Consider the following 18,397-nt stretch of genomic DNA (forward strand, 5'->3'; position numbering starts at 1 on the left):
GGAATTTCCAGGAAGTACAAGTAGGTGAGGCGAGGCCAGGGGCATGTCAGGCGTGCAGCTAGTGAGGGAGTTTGTACACTAATGAAATTATTGCTGTGATTCACAGAAGCTGGTTACAAGCAACACTTGCTGCTTTCCCTTTTTGTCTCTGTCTTCTCACACGACATGACCCCTTAATCTGCTCCTAAAAGAAGAGGGGGACAGTACGATGGTTATTCAGCAAGCCATGAACATCCTGAAAAGCGTTTTTAACATGTCCTCCTCCCTTTCTTTGCTGTAAGCAGAGACAGGAGAGGAAAATCAGGATATCTAACAATCCCGAGTGGGTAGGTGCGATGATCTGGGCTCTTTTCCTTCCCTCGGAGCAGGGGTTGGATGTGCCGGAGGAGATCTCCCCTGCGCGGCGGGGACGAGCGGTGACACCGCGCATGTGGCGGGCGGGTGGCGGCCCGGGGGTGCCGCTCCCCGCTGCCAGGCTGTGCTTTCCCGGGGCGCCAGGAGAGGGATCCGGAGCCCCGGGGGTGCCGCTCCCCGCTGCCAGGCTGTGCTTTCCCGGGGCGCCAGGAGAGGGATCCGGAGCCCCGGGGGTGCCGCTCCCCGCTGCCAGGCTGTGCTTTCCCGGGGCGCCAGGAGAAGGATCCGCAGCCCCGGCTGTGCCGCTCCCCGGCTGTGCTTTCCCGGGGCGCCAGGAGAGGGATCCGCAGCTCCGGGCGCGCCTCCGCCCGCGCTCCCGGCGGGCAGCGCCGGCCCCGCAGCCATGGCCCCGCGCCTGCGGCCGCGTCCCGCTGCCCCTTCTCCGCCGGGACCCGCCCCGAGCCCTCTGCCAGGTAACGGGGGCGGGCGGGGGGCGCCGGGGCACGGCCGCCTCGGGGGATCCCGCCCCGGGCAGTGCCGGAGCGGGCTGCGCCCTGTGAGGTTGGACCGCAGGCCGGCCCTGCGAGTTCAGGGGGCTCAGCTTCAGGCCGGGAGGGCGGCGGGAGTCAGAAACCACCACCAGAGAGACATTTACAGCTTTATTGTGCTAATACAAAAGAGAGGGATCGGGGAGGAGGAGGAGCCAGCAAGGCTGCGGCTCTCGGGGGTGCCGTCACCAGCTCAAATGTCCCCCATCACCAGTGGCGACTGGGCCACCCCATGTGGGCAGATTAACTTGTCACCAGCTGCTGCCATCACTGCCATCCGCGTGGATCCCTGCTCCTCGCAGGAGGGGCAGGCAGCCAGCAGCTCCGGCTGGAGCCAGGGCAGCAGCATCACAGAGCCTGGTGCAGAAACACAGGGACAGCGTCAGGGTCACTCGGCCGGGTCTCCTGCGCGGCAGACATGTGGATCAGCATGGGGTGCTTCTTGAAGGCACCAGGCCAAGCCAGAGGAATCACCACGGGGGCCTCCAGGGATGATGTGTCTGGCTTGGGGTATCCCAGTAACCGTAACTCCTCAGTGCTGACATCGAGGGACATGCTGGTATCCATAAAGGATTTTATGGCTGAGATATCCCACCCGGGTACTGGCACATTCCCGAGGGCTGAGGTGTCTCCAACCAGCTCAGAGCTCTTGAAGAGCAGGCTCTCCAGAGGTTTGGGGTTCTTGTCTTTCTTGCAAGGTGTTGAGGTGTTCTGTGATGCCACATTCATCAGGCAGTCATCTCTGCTGGGGTGCTCACAGGGCAACCCAGACAGCTCAAAGGTGGCCTGGCCACGGTGGGCCTTGCAGCAGCAGACAAGACTGAGGTCAGAGATGCCCTGGGTCAGGCTGTGCAGCTCAGTCTTCACACAGCTGCTCAGAGACTCGGCCTGCTTGGCAACACACACGGGACTGCCACTTGCTGTGTTGTCCAAGTCCACGGGAAGCTCCCAGGTGTCAGGTTTGAAAGCACTGCTAGAGTCCGTGTAATAACTCAGAACAGGAGAAGAATGACTGTGGCTGGAGGAGCTGGCCAAGAACCCGTTTTCTAGGATTTCCTTTCTGGTCAGAATGCTGGTACTGTGCCTCTGGGTAGACAGCATGGTGCAGAATCCAACAGCTCTCTGGCTTACGGAGAGAGATCAGGATGACCCTGTCAGGATAAACCTGTTACTGCTCACCAGTGGATTACAGACTTAGAGTAGCAGGACCACTCCTGTCTCAGTCTTGCAAGAAGCTGAGCAGGGTCAAGGACACACAGGAGGGCATCCAGCCTGTCACTGTCTTAGAGTAAAAGAGTTCCACCACAGCCTACTAGCTGTTGCTCAGAGGTCATTGTAGAGTCTCCCTGGAGTTGTATTTATTTGACCTCAGTCTGCATATCACTACTCTTAGCTTTGCACAGGGGATAGAGGCATTTTATTCTCACACCTGAATTCAGAGGGCCACTAACCCCTGCTAGAATTAAGTCCCTTTGAGAAGGAGGCACCAAAACCGGGCTCTGGCTATGATGGGAGCGATTGAGGGGCAGGTCTTATCTTACTTTTAGCCCCATGTATGATAGCTCTCATCACCAGCTCAGCCAGGAGCTGACTTGCAGCTCCTTCCTGAGGGACTGGGCTAGGCCAGGGAAGGGGATGAGTATACTCCAAACTCACCTTTGCTCTGAATGCATGTTAAACAGCAATAAATTACTCCTGAATGTACTGTAAAAGGGCTCTTTGGTCAGTCTAGAAGGAAAGGCTTCCTTAAGAGACCAAAACCCTCTTCTCTAGCACATAACAAATAAAGCAATGAATAACAGAATAGCTCTACTTACCTTCAGCCCCCTGAAAAGACCCTTCAATGTTCCTGACCCTCTTCTACTAGCATTACTTACAGCACTTTTATAGTTCTGGTAATCAATTAACAGGCTGATTTCCTAATTAAGCTAGTTTGGGGGAGGGAGGAGTTTCTGCTTGCCTCTTTTTAAGCACAGGGGCAGGGAGGGTGGGCCATGGTTAACTGATGGAGGTACTCTGAGGTCTGTAAAATCTGGTTTGTGTTTGTCCTGTCAGTGGATCCTTAGTAAGTTGACACTTTCCTTTGAGTCTTGCCTCACTTTTTGTGAGCTCTTGGTTAGAATATCTAACTATACAGGCCCTGCATTCACGGTATAGATGGTATATGTTGGAATATTTGGGCAATGCTCTCAGGCACAAGACAACTTGCATTGTTATGGCTGTCCTGGGCAGGGCCAGGAGTTGGATTGTGAAGATCTTTGGGGGTCCCTTCCAGCCTGGAATGTTCTGTGATTCATGCATGATGTTCCTGCCCTGTGCCTGGGGCTGCTGCAGCTGGGATGAGGGTCTCAGGTCAGCGTAGGGAGTCCTGAAGGTGGAAATGGGGGGTCCTGGGTCAGGGGGGATGAATGTTTTCAGGTGGGTGTGGGGGTCCTGGGAATCTCAGGTCCATGTGGAGGTGGATGCAGAGGTGCAGAGGATGGAAACGAGTTATGGGTCAATGCAGGTAGGTGAGGGGGTGTTCTGAGTCAGTATGGGGGAACCCAGTGGTTTGGGGTCGGGACAGGGCTGGCTGGGGAGGATCCTGGGGTCAGTGCGGGGCTGGATGGGGAGGAACCTGGCGGTCCCAGGTCGGTTTGGGGGTGGATGAGGAGGTTGCCGGCGGGGGTTCGGATTGATGAGGTGGGTCTCGGGGGTCCCGGATAGGGTGCTGTGTTTGATGTGGGGAATCTTGGAACTCCCGGGGTGGGTGTAGGGCTGGATGTGGGTGTTCCGGGGTGGGTGAATGGATGGATGCGGGTGTCCTGGGCTGGGTGCGGATGTCCCTGCTGGATGTGGGTGTCCCAGGTTGGTGTAGGGCTGGATGCGGATGTCCCGGGTTGGTGTAGGGCTGGATGCAGGTATCCCAGCTAGATGTGGGTATCCCGGGGTGGGTGAATGGATGGATGCGGGTGTCCCGGGATTGGTGTAGGGCAGGATACGGGTGTCTCTGCTGGATGTGGTTGTCCCGGGGTTGGTGCAGGGCAGGATGCAGGTGTCCCGGGGTGGGTGAATGGCTGGATGCGGATGTTTCGGGGTGGGTGAATGGCTGGATGCGGGTGTCCCTGCTGGATGCGGGTGTCCCAGGGTTGATGTAGGGCAGGATGCTGGTGTCCCGGGGTGGGTGCAGGGCAGGATGCGGGTGTCTCTGCTGGATGCGGTGTTCCGGGGTGGGTGAATGGATGGATGCGGGTGTCCCGGGATGGGTGCAGGGCAGGATGCGGGTGTCCCCGCTGGATGCGGTGTTCCGGGGTGGGTGAATGGATGGATGCGGGTGTCCCGGGGTTGATGCAGGGCAGGATGCGGATGTCCCGGGGTGGGTGCAAGGCAGGATGTGGGTGTCCCGGGGTGGGTGCAGGGCAGGATGCGGGTGTCCCGGGGTGGGTGCAGGGCAGGATGCGGGTGTCTCTGCTGGATGTGGTGTTCCGGGGTGGGTGAATGGATGGATGCGGGTGTCCCGGGGTGGGTGCAGGGCAGGATGCAGGTGTCCCCGCTGGATGCGGTGTTCCGGGGTGGGTGAATGGATGGATGCGGGTGTCCCGGGGTGGGTGCAGGGCAGGATGCAGGTGTCTCTGCTGGATGCGGTGTTCCGGGGTGGGTGAATGGATGGATGCGGGTGTCCCGGGGTTGATGCAGGGCAGGATGCGGGTGTCTCTGCTGGATGCGGTGTTCCGGGGTGGGTGAATGGATGGATGCGGGTGTCCCGGGGTGGGTGCAGGGCAGGATGCGGGTGTCCCCGCTGGATGCGGTGTCCCGGGGTTGTTGCAGGGCAGGATGCGGGTGTCCCGGGGTGGGTGCAGGGCAGGATGCGGGTGTCCCTGCTGGATGCGCTGTCCCGGCTCGGTGCGGGCTCCCTGAGGGTGCCGGGGGCGGGGCGGAACGGGCGGGCGCCCTCCCGCGCGCGCCTTTGTGCGGGCGGGAGGCGCGGTGCGCATGCGCGGCCCGGCCCCGCGCGGGGGGGCGCCGTTGGCGCGAGATAGGAAAGCGCCGCCAGCGCCGCTGCTCCGGACCCGCGCCCGCCCTCAGCCCGGCCCGGCCCGGCCCGGCCCGCCATGGCTCGCCGCGCCCGCGGGTGAGTGCCGGCCCCGCCGTGCCGGGGCTCCCCCTGCCCGCGCTCCCCGTGCCCGCTCCCGAGCGCGGGAGGCTCCTCCCGGCTGTCCCGTTCCCGCTCGCCGGCCGGACAGCGGGGTGCGGGACGCAGGGCGGCGGCCCCGCGGTACCCGCGCTGCGGCATCCCCCGGCTCGGCCCGCGCCCGGCTCTGCCCGCTCGGAGCGGGGGCTGAGCGGGAGCCGCTCCCCCGCACCGCTCCCCGCGCCCCTCTGCGCCAGCGCTCCCGGAGCTGCTGAGCCGTACCGGGGAAATGGTGCCGGTGCCCAGATGCAAAGTCCACCCGAGGGGCAGAAGTGGAAAGAAACGCGCTTTCCCCTGCTCTGGGCAGAATAAAACTTGCGGGCAGGTGCTGGAGCCTAAAGATGAGGATCTCCTTTCACTCTAGGGTGTGTGGGTGGATGTTGGTGAGGTTGGGGCTCGGTGCTGGAGGGGAGAGATCTGGAGTTCTGCTCTGTATGGTGGAGGTTGCCTCCTCTCCCGCATTTTTATCGGGTAGAAATTATAATTTTCCTTTATTTCCCCCTAGTGAGGATCAGGATGAGCTGCATTACCAGGATACCGATTTGGATGTGCCGGAGCAGCGGGATGGCAGGTGCAAAGTCAAGTGGACACCAGAAGAGGTGAGTGAGAGCCTAAAATTTGCTGAGAGACATGCTCTGAGGTGGTGCCTCTGACATGGCACCCTGGACTTGGGTAACTCCACCCTGGTCCTCACCTGCCAGCCAGGATCTCACCTCCTCCTCTATTGCTGCTGGAGAGTACTGTGTATTTTGTATTGAGCGCAGGCCTGAATGAGGCTCAGAGGTTCAGGGGAGTTTGAAGTGTAGCCTGGAATCAAGAGCTTAAACCTGTGAGTACTGAGTGGAACACCACTGCTTGCAGCACTCCTGTGGGCACAGAGGGGTCCAGATGAGGCTTCCAACAAGCTGAAACGTGCAGTGGAAATGTACTCATTTTTCTGGAGCCAAAGCAGGGAATACTGACACTTGGGATCATGGCTTAGTCATCCTGGCTAAGAGCCTGAAATTAACTGGGATATTCTCTTCCATTCCTCCCAGTTTCACTATCAGTTTTGTGTTGTGTGAAAACTATAGCTGGGATCAGAACACCAAGTAAGGTGGTCTCTCTGGAGGGTTCAAAGCCTCGGGCTCATGTTGGGCAGGAAATAACTTCGTTATTGAACTATCCAGGGCTCACAGTCAAGCATGTCTCTAACAGCCTTTCTGTGAGCTGTAAGAGTTTGCAGACCCAGGCTATAGCAGGGATCACAAAAAAGATGCTGTAGAACTCTTTAGCACTGAGAGACAGAGGAGCACCAGGCAGGTGGTGATACACTTCAATCAGTCAGCTTTCCTGGCCAGGCAAACGAGTGGCTGAGCTGGGAGATGGACTGTCTGGTCAGGAGTGTTCTGGGGCTGGATAAGCAGGCCCTTGGCCATAGGGTTTGAATCTGACTGTAGATGAGCAGAGCTGAGCTCTTGTTTCATACTTAATGTATGAGCTTGCCCTAGTACAGAGCTCAGAACCAGTCTGTTCTAGTTGGGTTCCATGCACTGGGGAGCTGCTAAACACTGGTGTGAGCTGCCTCCCTCCCCTGAACACACAATGCCAACAAAACCTTTACAGTTCAAAATATCTGACTTGTTCTTTTAGTATCATCAGCCCTGTGGTGTGTGTTGCCTCAGTGTATCTGGAAGTGGATGTTTTTGTCCCTTGCAGGATGAGCAGCTGAAGATGTTAGTGAGCCATTATGGGCAGAATGACTGGAAGTTCCTGGCCAGCCACTTTCCTGTGAGTGACCCTGTGCCCAGCTGGGAATCCCAACCTTTGCATGTTGCTGCTTTTCCTTGTGTTGGTTCCCTGTGCCTGTGCAGTGGGACTCTGTTCTGACTTCGTAGCTCCAAGCTGTGAAATGGAGCTGCTTCAGGGCGGGGACAACTTCTTGCATAGGGGGATTTCCAGGGTGAGTCTGTTGGAACTGGGGTGAGAAACTGAGGTTCCTGTCCCTGTGTCCAATGCCCTGGGCCCAGGACCTCCATTTGTATTCTCTATGTGCTTCTGCAGGTTTTCTGTGGGGCAGCCTGTGTGTATGGGGACTGCTGTCACTTTTGGGACTTTCTGGCCTCTGGAGCCTCTGGTCTAACACAAGGCTGTTGCCATTCCTCTTCCCAGAACCGCAGTGACCAGCAGTGTCAGTACCGGTGGCTGAGGGTGTTGAATCCAGACCTGGTTAAGGGTCCGTGGACCAAAGAGGAGGATCAAAAGGTAAGTCAGGGCTGAGAGGATCAGAGTGTTGGACTGTCTCTGTCTGCAGAGAGGGTGGAGATGACAGACCCATCCTCAGGTGTTGTCAGCTGTGTGTAATGGTTCCCCATGGTGGATACGTGTGAGAGCAGCTCTGTCTGCCCTGCCCTGGGCAGCCATGGTCTGTGATGTGATCTAGGCCTCTCCAGGTAAACACCTTCTCCCTTTCACACAGTGCTGCTACAGTAGGCTGCCAAAAGAGAAAGCTGAAAAGGGAATTAATTCATCTGCCTGCTGGCAGGTCTCCACCTGGCCTGGCCAGGTTGGATCTAAGAGAAAATAAAACTGGCATTTCCTATGCCACAGTAGGCAGGCTGGAGTGGATGTCTGAGCCTAGCTGGGTGAATCATGGCTCCTGTGAGTCTGTCTCTCTGCTGATTCCAGAGTCAGCTGAGAGGGGCTGGCTCAGACAGGCTTGTCATTTTAATGTATTTAAGAAAAGTTGAAAGACGAATTTTACCAAGGCTTTCTGATACAGAACATCCTAATTTAGCAGATTCTCTGTAACACTCCTGATCCCTGAATTCTTTCCCTTCTGGTCCCAATACGTTTTGTCATAGCCCAAAGGAAGCTTCTCCTGATGTTGTTCCCTGTTCTTACAGCAGGACAGTTGTTGCCTGCTTTCCCCTTCCCTTTGCATTGTTCTGACTCTGCCAGGCTAGGCTTCAGCCCAGCTCTCTCCTCATTGCTTGGGCCAGCTCCTTGGCCTCACCTTGGCATCTTTGGTCCATTTTTCTCTTTGAAAGGCAAGAGTCTGCAGCAGGGCCATTTGTTACATGAGCATCACTTCTACCTGCACCTTTCAGCTCAGCACAGCTGGCCAGGGTAGAAATGTTTTTTGAGAACTCTTCAGCCAGGGTTTTGGTGGGTCGAACATTGCAGGAAGTAGATTGTTTCCTGACTGTGCCCTGGATGTTGTAGGAGCCTAGAATGGATTCAGTGCCCAGAAGCATTCATACTGGGGCTCTGGCAGGAGTGGCAAAGCCCTGGGTGGAGGGTAAGAGACAAAGTGGATGCTTCTGAAGTGAATTTGGGTGTCTCCCTGTGTGCCTTGGTGCTGTTAGGGTGTGGAGCTGCAGCCCTGTCTGTCCTGAGTGTATCACTGTTAAAGGGGGCAGCAGGCCTGTGCAGAGCTGATGGGGACAGCTGTCACACAGCCAGGTCCTTGGAAGTAGGGAAGGCAGAGGAGCCTTGGAGCAGGTGGGACTTGGTCCTTGCTCAGGAATGGGAATGTGCTTCTACATCTGGGCACCTGTCAGTCTCCACCCCATGTTCTGTGAGGGATCATTGCATTTGCAGGTACCCTGTGGCAAAATGTCTGCATGGAAACAGTCTCTTACAGAAATTGGGCTGAATCATTGCTCTCAGGAGCGTTGGAACACCTGAGAGCTCTGCTGGGTCCCTCCAACTTTTCCTCCAAAGGGACCCACCCTCCTTTGTCTGCCCTTACCTGGTCCCCGGAGAGATGTAGAGCAAAGCCTGGAGTACTGACCTTCCCCTCCTTTATTCCATTTCCTTATTTCCCTCCCACTCTCTCCAAAGGTGATTGAACTGGTTAAAAAATACGGCACCAAACAGTGGACCCTGATAGCCAAGCACCTGAAAGGGCGGTTAGGGAAGCAGTGCCGGGAACGCTGGCACAACCACCTGAACCCTGAGGTGAAGAAGTCCTCGTGGACAGAGGAGGAGGATCGCATCATATTCGAGGCCCACAAGGTCCTGGGGAATCGCTGGGCAGAGATTGCCAAGCTGCTGCCTGGGAGGTAGGATCCCTTTGCTCGCTGCTGCCTTCCCTGCTGGGTGGCCCCAGATCCGTGTGTTAGGCTCTTGGGATGGGGCTGGGGAGTGTGTTGGAGCTGCTAGCTTGCTTTAAAGCTGCTCTAAGTGGTGCTTTGTTCCCTTCTGCTTTCTCTGCAGGACCGACAATGCTGTGAAGAATCACTGGAACTCCACCATCAAGCGGAAAGTGGACACGGGAGGTTTTCTCAATGAAACCAAGGAGTCCAAGTCGCTGTACTTCCTCGTGGAGGTGGATAACAAGGAGAAGCCAAGTCAGACTACAGCTGAGAGCCAGGTACTGCACTTGCAACAGGCAGCTGGATCAGTCCCCTGCCTTTCTAATGCATTCTGGAGCTCTTCATCTACCCTTCTGCTGCCTCTCACTGCCTTTTCCACAGCCTGGTGTCTGCACAGACAGTCTGTGCCTTCCCCAGCCTCCCAGATATCTCCCTCCAGGAGCTGGAGGTGTTATGGGAGCCTGAGTGTGTTATCCAGGCTGAGGACAGCAGTCTGCTAGAGCTGTTACCTTGCCAGTCCTAGCATCAAGTCTGTCTTGGAGACCAGATATACTTTTGGCTTCATTTTTGCTGTTGCTGGTGGGAGAAGGAGGCTGCTCCAGACAGTGTGTGTGTGGGAGCAGGGTGAAGAGATACTGTGTTCCTTTCTGCTAAAAAAGAGAGAACTACACCCAGTGATTGTTTTCATGAACAAAGTGTGTAGTTTTTGAAGGCAGGCTCCTGGTAAATAGGAAACAGAACTAGTGCTACATGCTCAGCATATATAACTTTCTCTTGGGACACTGTTAAGTGAAATCTTGAATTGAACAGTCCTGTGCTCTTTATGTTGCATGGACTCCTTCATAGGTAGTGTATGGGACAGAGCAGTGAGGGAGAATGGGGATGTGAAACAAACCCAGCGGCAGATAGGAGAGTGAGCAAAGCTGAAAGTGTCCAGGTGCTTTCTGTCCCCAGGACCTGGCACTGTTCCCTTGCTTTCTGCTGATATCTGGGCTTTCTTTGTTGTGTGTGTCAAGAACGTCCTGCCAAACTGGCCAGTGGATATCTCTGAAATAAAGGAAGAAGATGTCAGTGATGAAGAAGTGACGGGTGTGCAGGAGTTGCCCTTGGAGCTGCCGGCTGCAGGAGTGGCAGAGCAGAATGTGGAGGGGACCCCAGATGATGCAGTGCCCGAGGATGGCACTTCATTGGTCGAGTCACCGTACAAATGGGTCGTTGAAGCTGCCAACTCTTTGTATCCAGGCTGTGCCCCAGCCTTCAGTGAAGCTCTGGACATGATTGAATCTGTAAGTAACAGGCCCTTGTTCCTCCAGTAACTGTTGGGAGACTGAGCCTCACCCTTTTTGTTTGTGTGAACTTACTGGAGCCCCTTGATCATCACCCTGAGGAGGACTGGGTCTGGCATTGCTTTGCAGCTTCCCCCTGTCTCTCTTCCAGGGCTGGATTAGACCTTTCCAGCTCTGCCATATTGCTGTGGGCTTGTAGATTTTCCTAGCTGGTTGTCCTTGCGCATGGGCTCTGCCTGTGTGGGAGGCTGTAAGTGCTGGCAAACTTGATTTCAAGCCCTTCTTTGTCAGCCAGAGTGTCCCTGGCACTCCTTTCTGTAATGGTTCAGGCCCATGCTCATTGACTGTCCTGTCATGGGGTGGGATAGGACAGGACAGACTGGGAATGAGCCAAGCCCATAGTGCTGTGCAGGACAGACCCCTTCACACTTGTGTAATTGCCACCATTTGCTTTCAGTGGAGGTAGATTCACTGAAATTAGTTCTTTTCAGCCAGTCAAGGAGTGCTGAGGTCCCCTGGGTGACAGAGGCACAGCAGGGAGGGAGGCTGGCTAAAATCAACAGGACACTGTGCTGCCATCAGAGGGAAGTTGCCTCTGCAACCCCCAGCCTGCCTGAGGCCCTTCAATGCATGAAGGAGTCACTTCGTCTGTGTACAGGGAGACAGTGTGCCTGAGGCTGAGCAGCACATCTGCTGGGCCCTTGGGGGCCTGCTTGTGGGGTGTTGCTGGGGTGGAGCTGGAGCTGTGAAGCAGCTCATTTCTGAACTGCTCTAGTTAGTTTTAATCTGCTCTTAGCTGTGCAGATTACACCACAGTCCTATGCCCAGCTTTACAGGTGTGCCCAAGACTGTGGGCTGCTCTTGGGTGATAGTTGCTTTGTTCAGTCCCTGTCCCCAGCTGTTTTTTTGTCCCCTCTCTGAAGGGATGCAGCTGCTTGTGCAGCTGTGCACTGAACCTAACAGGGAAACCAGCCTTGCATAAATAGAAAAACCTGCCCCATGCACAAGCAGGAGCTTTCAGGTGGGTCAGATCCCTGCTCTGGCTCCAGCTGTGCCTATGGCAGAGGAGAGCAGTGCTTGAGCTGCCCCTGGCCAGGCTCCTTCCAAAGCTGTCTCACACCCACTCTTACTTCACCTCTCAGTTCACCACCCTGCTCAGCTGCCACCCTGTGTCTCTGCTGACGCTTTCCCTTGTGTGCAGGACCCAGATGGGTGGTGTGACCTGAGCCAGTTTGACCTGCCCGAGGAGCCCTCGGCCGGCGGCAGCAGCGGCAGCGCCAGCCCGGCCAGAGCAGCGCCCGGCGAGGCGGCCCCGGCGCTGCCCAGCGTCACCGAGTACCGCCTGGACGGCCACACCATCTCCGACCTGAGCAGGAGCAGCAAGGGAGAGCTCATCCCCATCTCCCCGCACGCCGAGGGCAGGTTTGGCACCCCGCCCTCGGTGCTGAAGAGGCAGAAGAAGAGGAAGATCTCCCTCTCGCCCGTCACGGAGAACGTCGCCAGCACCAGCATGTCCTTCCTGGACTCCTGCAACAGCATGACACCCAAGGGCACCCCTGTAAAGACACTGCCCTTCTCTCCATCTCAGGTATCTTCTTGCCCTAATGTCATGTATTCCCACCAGCTCCTCCAGCTCCGTGCTCCTGCTGCCTTGAATGAGGCCGTGCCAGCGTGCAGAGCTTGTTCCTGTGCTAAAACAAGGCTCAGAGCTGGTTTCTGGCTCTGCTTCTCTTCAGCGCTGCCCTTCCTGTGGGAGCAGCAGCCTGTGTCTCCATCTGGGAGTGACTGTGGTTTTAAGAAAGCCCAGCAACCCTGTGTGAGGGGCAGGGCACGTGCCCAGCATGAGGAAGGAGCCCCATCTGCACACCAGGATGTGATGGAGAGCACGGTGCTGCTGTCCCCAGGGCATTGCTGCCCCAGCTGTGGGCAGCAGAGTGGCACCAGTGAGAAGTTGCTTTCCCTGTCTGTTTGCAGTTCAGTCACACAGACAGGCTGGGCACCAAACACCTTGTGCATAACTATCTTGCTGTGCCTATGAAAATGCTCCTGGCCTTGTCTTTGTTGCAAAAGGCGCTCAGGATCTTTCAGCCTTTGCTGTGACTCCCCCAGTGTCCACACACGTGGTCTCCAGCACATGCCACCTTGGAGCACCGTGCTGGTCAGACCCACGGGTGTCTCATGTGGAAGTGATGAGTTGTGTCCATAACTGAGAATAAAGGCTGCTGCATTCTCCAGCACAGTTCCCACTGCAGCTCTATCGTCCAGACCCTCCCAAGCTGTGCTTGCCAGGCCTTTATTTCTGCTGTTTCTGCAGCAGAAAAGATGCGAGAGGCACCACAGGAGAGTCCAAAATATGGGTGGATCTTCAATGAAAGGCCAGCACAAAGAAGAAATCAGAGCAGGACCCATAATGTACAGCTCTGCAGGGTGTAAGAGGCAGGAATGTCTGGAGTGAGTCTGAGAGGGCAAAATGCCTTGAAGCCCTGCCTCAAGCTGAGCTTCAGCCATCAATGAATGTCACAAACACAGTTTTTCTCTTCCAAGAGGCTCTCGGGTGCAAACATGGCTCCTTATGGGAGCAGAGCTGTCACTTACTGGCTGTTGGGAAGAAAAGCCCTAGAAGAGCTAACACAGCTTGTTGTTTTCTCATAGTTTAAGCTGAAGATAGCTCAGTGCAAGACCTGTTAACTTGTATGCTTTGTGTTACACGGACTTCCCTCATGTTTGCCAACCTGAGGTTGGAATAGACTGGATGGGCTGGATTTATCAGTGCAAAGAGAGGCTTCTCTTCCAGTCTGTAGTTGATAGCTGTGATAGTTGTATCAGCTCATCCCTTATGGGAAGTGAATAATCTTTATAGCAACTTTTGTGTGTGTGTCTATGTACAGAACTGTGAGTCTGTAACCCACCTTGGTTTGGGAGGGTTGTTTCTTCTTCAGGGTTTCCATCGTGTTGAGGAAAAAGTAATGGTTTGTGATGCAATGCTGGGCTGCTTGAGACAGAGTGTCTTCAACTTTTCTTTCCTGTGCTGTGCAGTTCTTGAACTTTTGGACCAAACAGGATACCCTAGAACTGGAAAACCCCTCCCTGACCTCCACGCCTGTGTGCAGCCAGAAGGTGATTGTCACCACCCCACTGCACAGGGACAAGACCCCTCTGCTCCAGAAGAACTTAACGTGAGTCCTCCCTTTTCCACACAGGTGTCTGGTCCAGTTCAGACATAGCTCTCAGTACTTGTGGTATTACTGAGAGAGAAGCAAGGCAGGCTGGGGATTTCCTTAAATCAGTGTTTTCCCTCTCAAAACAGCTCTTTGAGCTGCAGGGAACGAGCGTCCAGGCTGATGGGGGCACAAAGTGACCTGTGTTGAGCTCAGCTGCTGGGTGGGTTGTGGCCTTTTGTGGTTTACAGCCTGTCTGATCCCTTGTCTTTCCCACTGTGCTTCCAGGTTTGTCACACCAGATCAGACATATGTGGTGGACAACACCCCTCACACTCCCACACCTTTCAAAAATGCCCTGGAGAAATATGGACCAATTAGACCTCTGGTAATTATTGGGCAGGGCTGTGGCTTGTGGTGGTGATGGATGCAAATGAGACAAAGGGTGGGGTGAGCTTGGGGCAGGGCTGTGAGCAAACTCTTATCTGTGCCAGAACAAAGGGCACTTTGGTAGTGCCAGGCTGAGAGGGGAAGGGTGAAGGGAACATTATTATAGTGCTAATTTCATTGTAAGGAGCTGCAGGAATTTCAGCTCCTCTGTAAACAAGCTAAAAATGCCCAAAGCTGCCCTTGAATCAGGCTGCAGTGCTTGGCTGCTGATGACCTTGAGGAGCAGGGCAGTGATCTGCCTAGGCCTCCCTGAGGAGCTGGATCTCCCAGCCCTTGTGTTCACACTGGTCTCATGATGGCACACTGGGGTTCAGCTGATAATTCCCTCACACCTGCAGATCCTGTAAATCCATCAGGCTAGCAAAAAGCTTGTCCTATCTTTTCCAGCTGGGAAGCAAGTAGGTTTTTGTGTTTGTCCTCCCGCTGTGGGCTCTCCTGACCCCATTGTCCCTTGAGGGGAATGCTTGTGAGCCTGCCCAGCATAATTTGACTGCTTTGTGTTCTCTCTGCCCTTTCACCCCAGCCCCAGACTCCTCACCTGGAAGAAGACTTGAAGGAGGTGCTCCGAAGTGAAGCTGGCATCGAACTCATCATAGAGGATGATGTGAAGCCTGAGAAACAGAGGAGGAAACAAGGGGTGAGCTGGCTGTGCATCCAGTACCAGCTGCTAAGCTGTCCTGTGCTCTTAGGGAGTGTTTTTGATGGTTTTATTCATCCTGCTATTGGTGCCAAAATGTTTTTAGCCCTGTGGCTGCTCTCTTTTAATCAGCAAGTGGTGCCTGAGGTTAAGGCCTGCTTAAAATACTGCCAGGAGTGTCCTGGTTTATGCTGAGCTCAGGGCTTGTTGGCACACTTGGAGCACCTGGGACAAGTTGTGCTCCCAGAAGGCTGTGGGCTTGCATGAAAAGTCTCAGTTTCCTGGTGGCCTTCCCTTCCTACTAAAAGCTCTTCCTCTAAACTGGTGGCTCGAGGTGCCAGGAGAGGAGCACTGGAAACTGCTGTGCCCTGTGGTGGGGAAGGCTGCGCACCTCTTCCTCCTGAGGGGCTGGTGCCACGCAGAACTGGGGTGACGTGGCCTTGGTGTGCCCCTGGGCCCTCAGGGTGGCTCTTTGCTGGGTGTGTTCGTGCTGACACTGGTGTTCCTACGTTCCCCAGCTGCGCAGGAGTCCCATCAAGAAGGTCAGGAAGTCTCTGGCCCTGGATATTGTGGATGAAGATCTGACACAAAACCTGCCTGCCCTCCCCAAGAATGTGTGTTTCAAAAGAACCCAGGTGAGGGGTTGTGTGCTCAGAGCAGGGGCAGAGCTGGCTCTGCTCTGAGAACACCGTGCAGAGCAGCAGTGGCAGCCTGGAGCTGCCTTTGAGCAATGCTTGTGAATGTGGATGAAGGGCTGCATTTCTTCTTCCCTTACGCTTTTTCTCCTGGTGCAGCCTGTGAATTTCCTGTCAAGGTCCCTGAACCTCTCCTCCTCGAGCAGGAAGCATGACAGTGGTTTGCTCAACAGAGCCTTCGTGCAAGTGCAGCCAGAGAAGATGTCCTACAGGAAAATGCCGAGCCATTTCAGGCCACCAGCACCGGTAAGCCCTGCAGCAGGCACTGCTCTCCCAGGCAGGAGTTCATCTGGCAGTGCAGCCCTTGTCCCCTGAGTGAGGGATGGAGTTCTGAGCTGCTGCACAGGCATCCCTACACTGTCAGGGCTGCCTTTACACCGAGGCTGGCAGATGCCGAGCCAGAGGTGTCATTTTATGTTCCTCAAAGCCACAGCTGTGGCCTGCTCAGCGTGTTTGGCCCTGGATTTCCTCATGGGATTTCTCACCCATCAAGGAATTTGGATGACTGCTCGGCAGTAAAGTAAAACCTTCCTTTTTCCAGTGGGCACTCCTTGAATGGATAGCAGCAAGCTCATCTTTTTTGGTTCTCAGGGCAGAGCAAATCTGGAGTGCTGTATAAAGGTTAAACAGGAAAGTATTTCCCACCCTTGTGTTTTTTAGGATGTTTCTGGCTTATGGGGAAGGCTGTGTGCCCTAGGCAGCATAGGCTGGCTTTATCCTGCTTTGTCCTGCCCCGTGGCAGTGCAGAGCTCCAGCTGGCAGTGTGGCACCTTGTACCTCGTGCTGAGGTTGCTGCTGTTACAGCAGCTCTCTTCCTCAGCTCTGCACGGTTGGAACTGGGTTGTGCTGGAGTCACAGCAGCCTACAGATGCCCTCTGGGGCATAAACAGATCTCTGTACAGCCTGCACCACCTGCAGGCAGGATGCATTCATGGAGGGGTGTCCCTATTGGCTGGGCAGTGTAGCTCAGACAGGGGGATTTGCACCACAATTTTGTAGGCGTTTGCTTGGCTAGAGTCACTTGAGGTCTCTGGTAGCTTCAGTGGGGATGGAAACACGTGCTGTCCTTGTTGGGGGGTTAAACTGCAGCTGGGGCCTCCTGTGACGGTGTTTTCCCATCCCAGGAAGGTGCAGTGTTGTCCTCAGAAAACTGCAGTGAGGAGGGATCTGTCACTGCATTAGAGCTGTCTTGTGAAACCTCTTTCTTCTGACAAATAAATACCCCTCAGCCAGAGTAATTCCTTCCCCTTCCCAAAATAAGCCTTTCTTAAACGCTTCCATTTCTCCTCCTGTCCTTGCAGGGTGGTATTGCTCCCAGAGCTAATAGCTCTGTATAAATAAACTTTGGGAGCGACTCGGGGGTGACAGGGAGGCAGCTGGTGTGGTGACAGAGTACAGGTGTGCAGGGAAATCCCACTGCCCACAGCCAGCAGGGCTGTCTGGGCTCTGGGGATTTATTGTGCTGCTCTGCTGCTGCTGGCAGAGGCAGTTCTTCATTAAGGAAACTCATCCAGCTCTGGGTTGTGACTCAGTGGGCCCAAAGCTGCTCTGGCTGCATGGGTTGTTCCTGCTGTGGCCAGCACTGGAGCCCGGGTTCCCTGCAGTGCATGTGAACAGGTATTTGCAGTTCAGGGCACTGCCTGTCTCCTGCCTGTTTACCAGAGGATGCTCAGGGGCTTTCCTGGAGTGCAGAAACACTTCCGGGGTGCCCTTTCTGCATGCAGAGACTGAAGCACGTCTGGGTTTTGGCTCCTCTTTTGTGCTCTGTTGAAACTTAAGGCATCAGATTGTTGTTAAGGATGGCATTTGATCAAAACAGACCTGGGGCCCAGCAGCTCCTGTAAGAATTGAACTGGCTGGCAATAAACTCCAAAGCTGTGCTTGAATTCCTTCTATTGTTCTAGAATCTCTTCAGGGCAGCGAGTTTTAATAGGTTTGTGCTTTGGAGTTTTTGTCTTGAGGCAAGTAAGGGAAAACCCTGAAAGGGCATGTGGATTGTCTTGAAATGAAGCACTCACCTGGGAAACTGCTGAACCTAAACCCCAGAAATTCCCACCTCAGCTGTGAGGAGTAGCCGCTGGTGGGCGAGTTCCTCCTGGCTGTGAGATGGGTTCTGAAGTTCTATTTCCCGTGCTACTTTTGTCTATTTTTGCAGTCTTTTAGAACAGGATGTTGATGAGATGCTTGTCCTGTCCCTTGACTGTGTTGTACACATCTTTTCCCTCTGCAGATGACCAGGGCTTGGAAAGCAGTGGCCTGTGGTGGAACCCAAGATCAACTCTTCATGCAGGAGAAAGCTCGACAGTTTTTGGGCACCTTGAAACAGAGTCACACGTCAAGGACCTTAATCTTATCATGAAGGATTGTTCTGCTATCTAATTTTATTTTTTAAACTTTTTTTAATGAGTGGATGGGGAACCACAGGAAAAAATGTCTTCTGCCAGGCCTTAGTCTATGGGAGTGGATTTTTTTTTTCCCTTCAGTTCCCAGGTAGATCTACATTGTAATAAATTGGGCTATCTGCTGGCTAGTGTGTGGAATGCAAGCTTTGGGATCAATATGGAAAAGCAAACGAGGGAGGCTTGGAGAGCTTGACAGCAAGACCTCTCTCTGCAAGACCTGAATTCTGGAAAAGTGGAAGCAGCAGCCGTGTTCCACCTTGGAGCAGCACGCGCAGCGGGTGCTGGAGACCGGCCTCACAGCGTCCCTGGATTCTGCTGCTGCTCTGCTACCTCAGGAATGGCCTCGTGAAGGTTCCTGCATGCCTTGAGTCTCCCTCCTGGCTTTCCCCAGGGGATGGAACATCTCCCTGGGCTGGAGGAGGAGGAGGAAGGGCGTGGTGCTGTGGGGTGACCTGTGCCTTGAGCCCCTTGCTCCCCGTGGGGCTGCTTTGCCCTGCCGTGGCCCCAGCGGGGCCTCTCCCCGTGACTGTGCTCCCTCTTCCAATAAACGATGGTGCTCACATCCCTTGGGCTCTGCCTCTGCCTCACACACAGGGAAGGCAGCCAAGTGCTGGTTT

At 55.0% G+C, this 18,397-nt stretch overlaps 2 protein-coding genes across 8 annotated transcripts; one reads left to right on the top strand and one right to left on the bottom strand.

Moving 5' to 3' along the window:
- The first annotated feature begins 787 nt into the window (after positions 1 to 787).
- MYBL2 (MYB proto-oncogene like 2) lies at positions 788 to 18,342 on the top strand. 4 transcript variants are annotated; one of them, XM_040080192.2, is made up of 14 exons: positions 788 to 827; positions 5,579 to 5,672; positions 6,772 to 6,843; positions 7,225 to 7,317; positions 8,899 to 9,119; positions 9,274 to 9,430; positions 10,169 to 10,438; positions 11,640 to 12,026; positions 13,475 to 13,614; positions 13,885 to 13,984; positions 14,570 to 14,683; positions 15,202 to 15,318; positions 15,478 to 15,624; positions 17,609 to 18,342. In XM_040080192.2, the coding sequence occupies exons 3-14, from the start codon at positions 6,787 to 6,789 to the stop codon at positions 17,735 to 17,737; spliced, it is 1,932 nt and encodes a 643-aa protein (XP_039936126.1). In that variant the 5' UTR covers positions 788 to 827; positions 5,579 to 5,672; positions 6,772 to 6,786; the 3' UTR covers positions 17,738 to 18,342. The 4 variants fall into 4 exon arrangements, with proteins under 4 accessions (XP_039936126.1, XP_039936125.1, XP_039936123.1 ...); XM_040080191.1 differs by lacking the exon at positions 788 to 827 and adding an exon at positions 2,913 to 2,923; XM_040080189.1 differs by lacking the exon at positions 788 to 827 and adding an exon at positions 4,897 to 5,013.
- On the bottom strand, positions 942 to 2,831 carry LOC120760199 (uncharacterized). 4 transcript variants are annotated; one of them, XM_040080196.2, is made up of 2 exons: positions 2,720 to 2,831; positions 942 to 2,024 (listed from the first exon to the last, which is right to left on the bottom strand). In XM_040080196.2, exon 2 carries the CDS (start codon positions 2,001 to 2,003, stop codon positions 1,251 to 1,253), a length of 753 nt encoding a protein of 250 aa, XP_039936130.1. In that variant the 5' UTR covers positions 2,004 to 2,024; positions 2,720 to 2,831; the 3' UTR covers positions 942 to 1,250. The 4 variants fall into 4 exon arrangements, with proteins under 4 accessions (XP_039936130.1, XP_039936127.1, XP_039936128.1 ...); XM_040080193.2 differs by having other exon boundaries at positions 942 to 2,053; positions 2,720 to 2,828; XM_040080194.2 differs by having other exon boundaries at positions 942 to 2,067; positions 2,720 to 2,824.
- Positions 18,343 to 18,397: the final 55 nt, after the last annotated feature.

Source organism: Hirundo rustica, chromosome 16 (genome assembly GCF_015227805.2).
Source record: "Hirundo rustica isolate bHirRus1 chromosome 16, bHirRus1.pri.v3, whole genome shotgun sequence".
Lineage (NCBI taxonomy): Eukaryota > Metazoa > Chordata > Aves > Passeriformes > Hirundinidae > Hirundo > Hirundo rustica.